This window comes from Falco peregrinus, chromosome 8 (genome assembly GCF_023634155.1).
Source record: "Falco peregrinus isolate bFalPer1 chromosome 8, bFalPer1.pri, whole genome shotgun sequence".
NCBI lineage: Eukaryota > Metazoa > Chordata > Aves > Falconiformes > Falconidae > Falco > Falco peregrinus.
The window spans coordinates 15,518,356-15,532,049 of record NC_073728.1 but is presented as its reverse complement, the minus strand read 5'-3'; the positions used below and the strand labels follow the sequence as shown (position 1 = coordinate 15,532,049).

The window sequence follows — 13,694 nt, the reverse complement described above, 5'->3', positions numbered from 1 at the left end:
ATGATGGCTAAAGTCTTGGTCACAGAGAGCTCCTCCCTCCTGGCAGAATGAATTCCTGCCTTCCTGGAGTCAGGATACGTGTAGAATTTCTGGTTGATCTCTCCTGGTCTTGCTGTTCCTGTTTGAGACCGGGCTAAAAGTTGCCTCTTACTTTATTTGACAGGTATTAGAACAAAAGCAAATGTGGTCCCGGAAAGGGTTATCTTAGGATTAATGTAGTTTTGACTATCTACTACCTTCTAAAGGCAATAGCTGGGATATAGGTGATTTGAATTCTGATTTCATTTGTTGTCATGATCAGAGACCTTGATATTTTAGTGTGACCTGGATTTAACTTCACTTTTGCTTTTTCAGTGTCATTAGTAATTCACTCCACTTGTTGTGCATGTGTGTTCTGGTCCTGTCCTGTCCCCCCACTTTTTTTTTTTTCTTTTTTAACCTTCAAGGAATTAATATATTTACTTTCCCTGGTCAGATGAAGGCCACTGCTTCAGGATGTGTTTCTGAGTTGATTAGCATAAAGTTTGTTTAAGTAAGGTAACAAAGTAAGAGAAGAAAGAAATTTTAATGGCTCTTTTCTAGACCTCATATAAATCGATGGTTGCCGATAGGCTCCAACTTTGAAAAAGAACGGTTTTATGATCTCTCTTGCTCCCTCTCCTTCATGCATGCATGCATATATGCACACTCATTCTTCATCTTTACATAGTTAATTTGTATGTGTGTATACTGGCTGCCCTTACTACTCATCCTCGTTTTAATTTTGACCCTTGAGTAAATATTTTAAGTTTTTCAACATCTGTACAGTTCCTTAAAATAAAAACACATACAGGTGTATTTGTGGTATAAAATCTTGTAATAAATACCATTATAGAATTTCAAGAGAAAATGTCAAGCTTCTTACCTAACAAGCATTGCTGGAACTTTTCAAAACGTTAAGAACAATCATGTTTGTGGGTGTTATTCGCACAAGATATCAGAGGCGGGAAGAGAATGCAGATTATCTTTTAGTATAATTAACTCAATATTTTCTAATAACTTCCTATTTGTTCTACTACCACCATTGATTGAGAAATAGATTTAGAAGTATATTACTTACTGAACATTATGCTCTAACTTTGTTGGGCAGACCCTTTGCAAAAGCCACATGATGTCAATCATGCCAGGAAAATATAAAAAATACTCATTAGTAATTCTGGAATACTTTAAAGGAAAATGCATTTTTGCTTTCCTTTTCTATGTGATATAGCATTATGCCATGAGGAAGAATTATTAAGTATAGGTTACGTTTATTGTGCAGTCTTGTAGCATGAGACAGATAGCTTACCTTCAAATAAAGCTCACTTCTGCAAGTTTTCTTCATTTAACAGGAGCCAAATTGTTTTTAAAAAAAGCTTCTAATCAAACATCAGATTGACCCAATAAAAGTATGAGGCTGCTTTTTGTAGTTAAGTGTATAGTTTTGTTTATTGTCCAGACATATGAAAGAGGTAAATAATCTTGACTCATGCCCTGTGAAGAATGTATAATGAGGTCTTGATTGAATCAAATTCATTTTAGGCAGGAATTAATTTTTTATAGGGTAGTCTTTAGGTTCAATTGTAATTCCATTTGAGTCTGGAGACCACAGCAGAAATGGGTTGTTGCCCATTCTTTCCTTTCCCCAAAAAAGCTTCCTGAATACAGCATCTCAGCTTGGTAGGAGTATATGTTTAGAAATGCATTATTGTTTTTATTGGTCAGGACACTAATGGAGGTCTTCCATAACAGCTATGTTTTATAAGCTGGATACTCTAATTAGGCTGGTTACTGATCAGTTGTAGGATATTGATTGTGTCATTTGTCAAAGAGCTGGAAAAGCAGATTTGTTGTTGCTGTTATTTTAAGGCTCCCTGTCCCAGTCGGTACACGTCTCCAAGGTAGTACTAGTTCAGATGTTGTAAGGCTTAATTTAGCTAGCAGTGTCCACGTGAAAGTAGTAAATGTGGACCTTGTGACATAGGGGATCTTATGTAAACTAAAGAATCACCAGTAACAAGAAGCACCATAATTGTCAGTGCCTGTATGGTGTGTGTGTTTCTGCACAGAGGTTCAAAATAGCCTTTTCAATTGGCTCATGTTGCACTGAGGAGGAGGAGAGAATGTTGCATGTGCTGCCTGTCCACTGAAACTGCATTTGTAGCCATATTGTCATCACGAGCATTCCAGCATTGATTTGTGTTCTGGGGTGTATTTTTCCATTTTATTATTATTTTTTATTATTTTATCATTATTTCATTATCTTTAATATTTTTATTATTAATATTATTAAGCTTGAAGGGCAGGTTGCAAGGTGATGTAACCCGCTGTCCTTTCTTATGTGTTGGTTTGCAGGCAATCACTTGCTAATGCATTAAACCTCTTGCGTTATTTTACAAAGAAACTTGTACCCATTAGATACATACATTCTGCAGTTGTGACTATGAAATTTAAGGAATGGTATGTTTAGTGTGAAGTTTGCTGGCACAATGAGCATGTGCTTTAAAAATAGAAGCCAGTTAGATGCCCCTTTAAAAAGCAGATAGAAAAATCACAGAAACTACAAAGGTTATTTTGAAAACTAGCCATAATATTCCTCTGTGTGGATTTTCTGTTTTCCCTGAATTATGAGTAAGAAAGCGTCTTTCTGGGTCTGTCCCAGTTTTAGAAACTGTGATTATTTCTCTCCCCCCCCCCCCCCCCCCCCCCCCTTTTTTTCTTTTGAGCAACTGCTCAGGAGAATAAATTAGGCGATATGGCATGTACGGGGGGGGGGGTGGGAAATGTCTCAAAAGAAAAGCTGACTGGAGGTGTGACAGGAGTTTGTTTAGCTGCTAGCCAGAAGACCTGTGTTTGGGAGTTTGGTGTAACTCCTTACTTGCAAAACTGCTCTAGTGTGTGATCATCAGAACATATGCACACAGTCTCTGAGAGAAGGGAACCAGCTGGCTGGCAGAAAAATACCATTGGCATTGCCCATGTTCTTGTGTTGACAATGTCACAAGCTGCCCTCCCAGATGGAGCATTTGAATGAAGCCAGTTGTGGGTCATAAAAAAAAAAAGTCTTCGTTTTTGTGCGTCACTTAATGATTGTTATTGCTTAGATATTGTCTTATTTCATGGTCAGCAAAAACAGTCATTTTGAAGATAGCTTTCAAGTTTCTCATTTGAAGGGAATCAATGTACAGTGAACACATTGCATTACACTGTATTTGTGCATCTTCTGTAATGATGGCTGATCTTCTGCATTGTTGAAAATTTAAATTTTTTGCTACAATGTGTGGTTCTGTTTTTCTCTTAGGAGCGCTCAGACCAGGGAGTCTTTCAAAAATCAGCCTGTGACAGGAGTCATAACTTTGCAGCTGCTTCCCAACGCAATGATACTGTTCTTCAGCAGTTTGTAACATGCAGTCCTCAAGAAAGAATAAAAGGTAGTCTCTAGATATCCTTCTCTGTGATAAAAGTGCTTTGTGTTTTGGGGTTTTTTTGAGATCTACAGTCACTAGAAAAGCAATTAATTAGAGTAAGTGCACACTATGTTACTTTGAGGCTTGAAGATCCAGCGAGGGTGGGAGAGCTGACTCAGAAGTTGTGAATTAGATTCCTGGCACAAATTCCAGTTTAAGTAACAGTTTCTAGCTCGCTGCCCCAACACGTAAGGTTGGATAAAAAACAAATGATGAGTGCAAAATATATGTTGTCAAAATGTTTATTTTCTATATATCTTTAATGAGTGCAATGATTTTTCCATTGAATTCTTAGATTATGTCCCAGGGGTTATTATAAGCTAAATTAATTTATACAAAAGCATGATACTCATAAAGTGCACTTAAAGGTAACTTTGTTCAAAGGTTAGAAATATTGCCCTAATTTACAAATCTGAATTATATTAAGTAACTCATTAAAAAAAAATTAAGTAGATGTGTACATTGTACAAAGAAAACCTACATGTATGAGCATATGCAAGCTTATAAGTAAGAGTTTTTAAGACTACTCTGCTATCTGTCCAGTTTGCACCTGACTCAGCAAGGTACTAGTTATTTGAAAAGTCTTAAGTATTTGAGATGGTCTTGACCCCTGTCCTTCTAAGTGTGCTCTTATTCTTCGAGCCAAGCACACACTTGAATACCTTCCAATAAGAAAAAAAGATTTTCTTCGGTGTAGTTGAATTATGCATGATTTTTCCCACTTCCCTAGACAACTGTGGAATCAGGGTAGCTGGCAAAAAGTAATTTCGTAGGCTGCTGTGATGACTGTGTGGGGTACTTTTAACCAAAATCAAAGAGCCCGTATCTGTAAAGCTCAAGAGAAACTCCCGTATAGTTTAAGGGTAAATAATTTGTGGTGACTACAGTATTTTGACAATGCGACTCCAGGCAAAGAATTAGATACAGACACAAGCCTTGTAAATATTCAAAGATCAGATCCTTTTGTGTAGTTCTACCCTATATTTCTTGTGTATGGAAATTAAAATGATGCTGTAGTTACATGAGAAAAGGGTCAGTCATCCTTGGAGCTAGCCTGCCCTGTAGAGTTAGTCATTGCCAAGGGATCAGATAGCAGCAAATACCTTCATTAATAAACACTTCCTTAAAAAGCATATAAATAAGCAACTGCTCTGGAGCCATTGATAGAGGTGAATGGCAACAGGTAACTTGTCACTTCCATGTATTTTGTTTTGAAATGTAAGAGTAATGTTACTTTCAGGTAAGGATTCTCCAACTGCGATCCAAAAATCAGGATGACTAGTTTGCGGCTCATTCATGAAGTTATTTTCAATAGACATCTTTTTAATTAAAGAACGATGATAAGAAGGCATTATAGCAAAAACATGTGATGGCCTTGGAAGAGAATGTATGTTGGATGTCGAAAGGATGCCCTGGCGTGCTGCTGGGGGCTGTTGTCAGAGAGGGTTTGACATGGCTGGAGCTTCCCATCCATAGCCTGGAAGGAGTCAGTGAACAACAAATGACAAAGATGTTGCTAGCATTTACCAGAAGTATCACTGTATTGCAATTTCTATTGAAGATTTGGCATTTGATGAGTAAAATTGAAGTGATCTTAATGTGGAACTGCACAGGCACTTTCAGCAGCAAGGTGTCTGCAACAGGGCTGCAGTCAGAAATGTTCCTGGTAGAAAGCACTTGGAGCTTGCAGTAAGCCCGCACATTGTAGGAATGTTTCTGTAATTTTGAAGTCATGGTATTAATTACTTTGAGCTAATACTCATTCTGCTTGTCACCTATTTCCAGTCACTGGTTCAAAATATTTTTTGCATGTTTTTTTATAAAGTTTTGTCCTCCGCCTTTCAAGACACATGTAAAGGCAAAACAATACATCTGTTCACAACCCTCATTTAACTCAGTTATGAACTTTAGGTTGTGTGTTCATTTAAGGATGTGAGTCACAGACATAGTGAGCTGCTTGTGACAGGCAGGAACAGTCCCTTGTACATTCTTATGGCGCACTATCCAGATCTTGTATGTAGAAGTACGGTTGGTACGTTTTTATGAAGAATAATAAAACATAAAAGAGATTTTAACATAATACAGGATCTGATGTATGAATTTAATGACAGGAGCGGTATTATGTTTAATAAAATGTCACTTTCTCAATTAATGTTTTCTAATAAGTTATTTCCAGTACCATTCACTGCTCCTACCAATAAAATTATAATAAAATCTCAGCAAAAATACACTGAAGCTTGGCCTGCTAATACTGCTGTCTGTTTTAAGAGCCTTTTTTTATTATACATGAGCAAGAAAAACTAATGTCTGGGGAAAAGTGGTTATAGCCAAAACATTACATTTTGTCTTGCCTGTGGATATTTAAATAAAGGGGGGGAGGATACTGATCCAATATTGAAATGCCAGTGTTTGTTCTATTTTTGCATGAATAATACTTGCTGCCTTCAGGTCCTCACTTCTTTTGCTGCCAAGCTATTGCACAGATTCAGTGTTTTTTTAGAACAACCTCTTTGAGAATTGATACTTCAGTGCCAGCAGCTTTTTACATCTCTGGTGTTGAAAGATTACTGGAATGTGTTTCATTAGAGGTTCCTATATATTTCTTAGAACCCTACGTTATAAACGGTTTTAGGGGAAATGCTGTCATCTCTCTGGTTAAGTAGTAGAATAATCATAAACTCTCTCTACTACCATAGACTGCTGAGTCTTCATGATTGTACAAGCATCTGTTTCCATACGTCTGGTAATGTCAAGATAGAAAACTAAGAAGTGAAATTTTAAATTAATGTTTAAATTTTGCTTGTAAATATTACATGTGTCTTATAGACAGGCTTATTTATTCTCCTAAACTGTTTAATATCTGAAAATTCAGTATATTTTGTTTAGTGGCTTAGCTGTTCCTCTGATCTCTCTGGATCTGTTAAGAGAATTTCCTGAGGTCTTGAACATGAAGCCAGTGACTGCTTCTTCAGTTAAATTCTCTCACTCTTTTGCTCTTGCTCCCATTTTGCTGGGAGCTGTAGTCCCTTGTGGTCATTTCTGCTTCACTCAGGAAGTCTGCCATTTTTCTATGTGTACCATTTTTGTACTGCAAGAAAAGTGCCAGTGGTAACAAACAACGTGGTAACGCCACCAAACACCCTTTGTGAAATGATTTATTAATTACTGTGAATCAAAGTTAATGTAACTACATGATATGGTCAGTCTCTTGTTATGGCTATCAGAGGTTGCTCAAAGAGGATAAAGCACAGTGTAGGGTGTGGTGTTTTCTTTTTGTTTCAGTTTTTTGGGGTTTTGGGGTATTTTTTGTTTGTTTTTGTTCCCTTCCATCAGGCATCTCTTTCCTACTTAGGGCAGTCAGTAGTTTAGGGACTTCCTAAATCAGATGTACTGTCTGGACTATTGTGTCATTGATACCACTCTACCTTTTAGTCCACTTCTTAATATATTTTAAAAAAGTGGATTTCCCAAACAGCCTCATGACAATGAGTTCCATGTTTTAATTGCACCGGAAAAAAACACTACCTCATATTAGTTCTAGGTGTGCAACTTGACAGTGACACTGAGTGCCTGCTATTTACTGTGTATGAGAGTCAGTGAAAGCTTCCTTTTCACCTTATGCATGGCTTTTACAATTCCATAGACTGCTTGTATACCCTTTTATTGCTTCTTACTCTAAACCAAAGAATCCTAGTCTGTGGTCCTTGTAGAAATGTTTCTACATGTGTCCAACTACCCTTGCCACCTTTTCAAATTGTTTCTGAATTAAATTGCATCCTTTTTTCAGATAGGAAGAATGAAACCTTAGATGCTATTTCAAAAATAGGCACACCATTAACTCTGAGTTCTCAATGGAGTGTTTGGACTTTTCTTGAGGCTCTAATGTCTTGTTTCTTTTTGACTTCACTAAGCATATATTAAAAGAACGATCCAGTGCACTTTTATTGTACTGTTCCGGAGTCGTAATTGCTGAAGTAATAGCCTTTGTGTGTGTGTCAAGAGAATTCCCCCACTGCCATGTGTATCACTTCACAGTCACTGACAGGGAATTCCACCTGCCTTTCCTGTTTACTTAATAGCCTGCAGTCTTTTTGCAGAGGTTCATAGTCTGCTTATTTTTGGTAGTTCTGAGTGGGTTTACATGAGTAAATTTTTTCATCTTCCACTTCATCTTTCAGATCATCTAATAACATTGAACAGTATGAGTTTCCCTTTGTTCTAAATTTGTTTTACTGTGGGAACTTGCCATTTTCTCCTCATTTCTGATTCCTGTCCTTAAATTGCAACCTGAAAGAATGTGATCATAATGCGAGAAGACAGTGTGCATATGTTAGGTAGCATACCTGTTTTCTGCATCAGACTGGCAATCGGCATTTTTTAAGGCCTCATTAGAACTTTTCATTTGCTCACCTTCACTTTCTTTGAATGATGGTCTAACTTTTCCTGAGATACAGGGTTTGAAATATTTCTTGTATTTCTGATCTTTAGGTAGGAAGCTGCCCAGCCAGTAGTTTTATAGGGTTCTTGAGCTAACAGTGTGGTTTTGTTGGGGTTTCTTTGCTTGCTTGCTTTTAGGGAACTGTCTCATTGCTCTTATCTAATAAATATAGTCTGTTGCTGTCTGCCTTGATTGCCCCCTGGTAAACCCTTTTCTCTTAAATTAGATTAGTACTTGCAAGCAGGATTGACTGACAACATTCAGTGCCACAGAACAGGTCACATGAGTGTGGTATGTCAGCGTTGTTAAATCGCTTACCTGTCACTGAAACCCAAAAATCAGTGTTTGTGTTTCCTGTTAAGTTTTGGAGGGGTGAAGACATGTTCTACACTGAAAAATGTAGGGACGTTTTTTTTTAAGATTAGACCTTTAGATTGAGAGGTGAATTTACAGGGCAGTAATGAACTGGCTTACAGCAGGCAGAGCAGTCATATTAAGTACTGCAGGTACAGAAGTGGTGTTGCTTTGCAAACAACTGAACAGTTTGAGTAGTTAATATTTTTCTCAGTCCAAAGTAATTTTCTAGTGTGAGACGAATGCCTGTTGTAAAGGTAAAGAAGGAATTACCATAATGGTAAGAAAATGGAGACTGTAATTCGGAAATGCCCCTTTCTTCTCTTGCATGGGATAACAGAAGTTTTTCTTCTGAACTCTTTGCTGAGAGCGTGGTTCTCTTCTGTACGTGAAAGGTGGCAAATGCTCCCCATCAAAGGGAATGAAAGCATGAGCCTACCATCGGTTGGGGTGCAGCTATGCAGAGGTGAAAATCCACTCAAATGGAGTAAAGCAATTTGTGCCTTGCACTCAACTTCACTATAAGCACAAAGTTTCCCTATATTTATCTTTAATTATGCATATGCAAATCTGAAAATCAGCTCTTCAGGAAATCCCAAGGGGTATATTTTCTGCTTGGTGTGATTTTAATTCTAGTTTAGTTAGTTTAGGGATTTGAATAATTTGTGACTCACTTCAGCATTGCTTGAGGCCTTCCAGTCCAGTCATTGATCAGTGAACTGGTGTAATGTACTTGTTTCTCTGGCTTATTTAACCCCTTTTTAAATTTTATTTCAGAGTTGCCAGTGTCTGATCGTGGCAGTGGTGAAAATGAAACCCCTCCACCTCTCCCACCTCATCCCAGTGAGGATCTGCTGAATGAGGATTATAATCATAGGTTGGACTTTGGCTATTCTTAATAGTTACAGCCCTAATTGCTCATTAGTGGTTGTGATAGTAGTTCTAATTGATTTAAAAATCACTTTTTATTTTTTAAAACATTATACTAATGTTTTTAGTCATTTGAGTGATCCTTTAATATAATCTGGGAATGTTATTTCAGCATTTACTGTGTTGTTCATTTCAGTTGTTCTTAAGCTGCAGTATGCCTGCTGTCCATGATCACAGTGGATCACAATACCCAGCATGTATTCAGTAAAATAAAAAGAATCCCAAACCATAATCCCAATTAAAAAATTTTAAAAAAAGTTAATTTAAGACTGTAGCAGTGGTTGCTATGTGTGGATGCAGTTCCTGAAGTCTTTTAAAGCTTTAGGACTCGTAGCCAAATTCAGTTTGCAGGAAACTGAATTTTCTTAGGCAGCATGTCAGCCAAAGACATTCTGGAGGTTACAAAGTGAATCTTCGGTAAGTTTGAACATTGAAAATGTAGGGGAAGAATTTATGGACACTTTACCAGTTATAAATGCATTGGGTAGATTTTTCAGATATTTTGGGAATACCTTTTGTAAAGATACTCTAAAGGTGCTTGATGGCAGCTACAAGCTTTAATTTCCTTGGTAAATACAGAAGTTTGGAAGTGCAGGAAAAAAAGTGGAGACATGTTGAAGGTTCATGATGGCATATGCTTTGACTTTCACAAGCAGCACAGGATTCAAATCCAAGCATCATTTCAACCTATCATACTTCTAGATGCTGAAAATTCAATGTTGAACACTGTTTACTCAGTGTGTGTGTGTGTGTGTGTGTTCGGTTTTGATATGCAACTGTTTTATTGCAATGATATTAGGGAAGCCTGCATTTCAAATAAAAACTTAGCCATACTTCTTCCCTTGTGCCACATGGATGTGATTAAAAAACTACCCTTGAAATTATTGGTTGCACATAGTATTGAAGAGTAGATATGTTTTAGTATGGATACCTCGAATTCTTCATACCATGAAAACTCTTGTAACTATTTTCTCTTTGCTAACATAGAGAAATTTCAGTAGAGTCATTTCATAATTTCTGGTCTCCCAGGCAGGTATGTATGACATGGTAAACGAACAAAAAGTCTACATAGACTAATGGAACTCTGCATTAAATTCTCAGCTGCAGTTGTTTGCTAGAATCTATTAATAGTTTTTCAAGAAGCTGGGAGCAGAAACACTCTCTTAAATGATGATGGTGTATTAAAATGACGATGAAATTTACAGGCCCTTTCTTCCACCCTGACTTTTATTCAATGTTGTATTGGTTTTCCATTTGGCACTTAAGTTCTGTTGAAATTGAATTGCTGTGTCAAGTCATGCTGATTTCACTGAAATTGTGTTGCAGCAAAAAATGGGGAAAGGTGTTTTGATACTGTAAAACCAAACATTTTGATTGAAGAGTTTGGAAATAAATGTTTTTTATGTTTGTGGGTTTTTTATTATTATTTTGGAACGTTTTGAAATGTTTAGATATCTGCCTAACATTAAGTAAAATAATTTAAAAAAAACCAAACAAAAACAAACCCCCAAGAACCCCAAAACTGAAACTACAATACTTAGGAATTTTTCAGTGTTATGGTATCCTTCATAAGACCTCCAGGCTCCAGCCTCTGCAGAAGTGGTGCAAGGCTGTGAAATAACTTCATATTAACTGATGAAATAGGATTGAGCTGTGTACATTGGTGGTATTTTTCCAACTTTCTGTAGAAATAAGTAATTTGGAAATGTAGTGGCTAAATAGAGCTAGCAAAATACAAAAAAAACCCAACCTAAAACAAAAAAAAAAAAGCATGAGAAAAACAAAACCAAAAGCAGGTACTGGTATGTCCCTCTTCTGCTAAATAAAATATGAGTGTTTAAAAGCAATCATCACTAAACATTTATGGTTATATTTGAATCCGTGATGAAAAACAAGTCACTGGAGGTGTTAAGTCTCAGAAAAGGAAGTTGAGGATCAGTAACTGATTTTAAAATGCATGGCTGTAAGCAACTGGAGGAAGAAACACATGTATACTTGTGAATGCTTTAATTAGTTCACTCATGTTTTGAACTGCTGCCTAAATATTTTACATGTCTTTTTTTTTTTTCTGTAGCCCTATCATAAATTCAGCAGTGCATTTAACAGATCAGCACATCAACTTCAGATCTTTGACACCAGCCAAGCAGTCTGAATCAATTAATCTGAAAGCCTCCAAAAGCATGGATCTGGGTAAGAAGGGGTGGGGTGACACATAGGTCAGCTTTTTATCCTTATCCTATCTGCACCATCTCTGTTTCTTGCTTTTTCTTCTTAAACACAAGCATCAGGGAGTAAGTTCTGCAGAGGTGCTACAGTGATGGGGACAATGGTCAGCCTTCTGTAGCAGCTAATTGCAAGTACCCTTTTTACTGAAGCTGAAGAAAGGTTTGTGTTTTGTTTTCTTCTAAAAGACTATTCTATCCATTGTATTGAAATCTTAGCTGAGGAAAAGAAGGAGCAGAGGAAAATAGGGAGCATTTGTAAAAATGAGCAGAAAGAATTGCTGTACAAGTTTTATATGTCTAAAAAATATAGCGAAACAGCAATAACAGAAGTCGTTTTCATATAGAATATAAATGATTGCAGAACTACACTTGACAAAGGCTAACTTTCATAGGACAAGTTGTTTATTTCTTCATTGACAGTGACAAACACAGGCAGTCGGTATTGCAGTAGATCTTTATAAATGCTTGAAGAGTGGTAAGGTTATGGTCCTCTACCCATCAAAGCTGTGAAGAAAATCTTGCAGGGTGGGTGAAGCAGAAAGTAAAAGGTTCTTTCAATACTGGGAAAGCATTTGCAGGTGGAAGTTTGAAGAGTTATTGCAGTGGAAAACCAAGTCATGTTTTAATGAAAGTTCAAGGAAAAATTTGCAAAGTTCTTACGCTTCAAAGAAAGTCAAATAAGCTTTTCTTTTTAATTTTAATTCTTTGTGGCACTCATTCTTTATCTGTTTTTTCAAATTCAAGTGTTGATGGAGTAGCTTCGACACCTACCATTAGGATGTCTTTAGACACATTTCTGTTGTTTTGTTGGATCAGTTTTTGTTGCACAATTAATAGAGAACATTTAATTTCTTATATAGTTTCAAGGTAGCTTTCTGGTGGTGCTGAATTTTTTTTTTCCCCTGAAACTCTCTAGGTTGGTCTTAGTTTTTGTATTGCTGATTTTTGTTGTCATCTTAGTGTCATATTTTAATGTAACATAAAATGTGCATACTTCTCTTAACAGAGTGCAAGGAAAGTCAAACAGTTATTAATGCAGGATAAGAATGGATGAAATTAACAGAGGGGGAAGTTCTTAAGGCAGAATTTCAAAGCTACTGCATAACCAGACCAGAAATTAATCCTTTTGCAGTTCTGTTCCACTGTCTTGACGAAGAGTAATGCATTAGCTATTATTTTAGGAATGGAAATACTCTTCAACAAAGGAATGTGTTTACAGACTTGAGTCAAAAAGTATATTGTATGTAGTCTGCCAGAAAAAATAACATTCAACTTTACTGAGTCTTCTTTTAGAAAGGTTTAATTATAGTTCCCACAGAAGTCACTAGAAAGACTGTGCACAAGCGCCATTGTAAAATTGGGCAATGGGAGTGTGCTTGGGGGCATATTCAGAACTGTCAGGTAACTTCTACTTCCTTTTATACCGGTCTGTGTTAATTTATATTGTGAGATTCAAATTCATACAAGCAACCTGCTCTTGACACCAAGAAACAATGGTTTGAGAATGTGTATGAGTCACTAAATCATAATGGTTAAAAGCTAAAATAAATTGGGTGCCAAAAAGGAAATAAATATAAAATATTGATTTTTAAATTAAAAAAATAAAATAAAAATTGGGTATGAAGATGTCTTTAAGATCTTTCAAAAACTGTTGCTCATAGAAGGTAGCTGTTGAAAATGCTACTATGCTACAAATATGAAATATGAAAGCGAATCTACTATGGAAGTAAAACACAAAAGGGATTATTATCTATTGTCTGATTGGAGGGCACTAACCTTCTCTTGCGTGGTGATGTGAAGGTAAATCTATTACTTGAGATAATTTAAAGAACTGGAGGGACTAAGAAAAAACTGCACCCATCCTGTTTTATATACATAACAATAGAGAAGTAAAATTGCTGGCATGTAGGTTGGCAAATAAAGAAACTGCGGAAGATGGAAGCTAGGACTTGTTTTGCAGTCATTTTCTGTCAAGTAGTGAAGTACCATGTTTGACTTCCCACCTTTTGAAAGATTTTAAGCAGAAGCTTCTGGCTGGAAGGGTAAAAGGAAAAGAAACAAGAAAATCTTAAGTGACTACGATATAAAATGCTTCTAATGTAAATAAAACCCCCCAAAAATGGTGTAAAAACTACTTCCAAATAGAGCATTCACATGCACGCTCCAAGATGGATTTCTGGGGGGGAAGGAAAGTTGTTTCTTAGTTTTTATATTTTGCTTATTACTTAACTGCAGTTAAGGCCAATAGTAACTCCTCATCCC

At 36.6% G+C, this 13,694-nt stretch overlaps 1 protein-coding gene across 5 annotated transcripts in view; it reads left to right on the top strand.

Moving 5' to 3' along the window:
* The window catches only part of PARD3B (par-3 family cell polarity regulator beta), a 413,399-nt gene that overhangs the window by 214,796 nt on the left and 184,909 nt on the right, over positions 1–13,694 (top strand). For all 5 annotated transcript variants that reach the window (XM_055812187.1, XM_055812185.1, XM_055812186.1 and 2 more), the window contains 3 exons: positions 3,320–3,449; positions 9,055–9,154; positions 11,282–11,397. In XM_055812187.1, the coding sequence (XP_055668162.1) occupies positions 3,320–3,449; positions 9,055–9,154; positions 11,282–11,397 (346 nt within the window). The remainder of the gene's footprint in view (positions 1–3,319; positions 3,450–9,054; positions 9,155–11,281; positions 11,398–13,694) is intronic.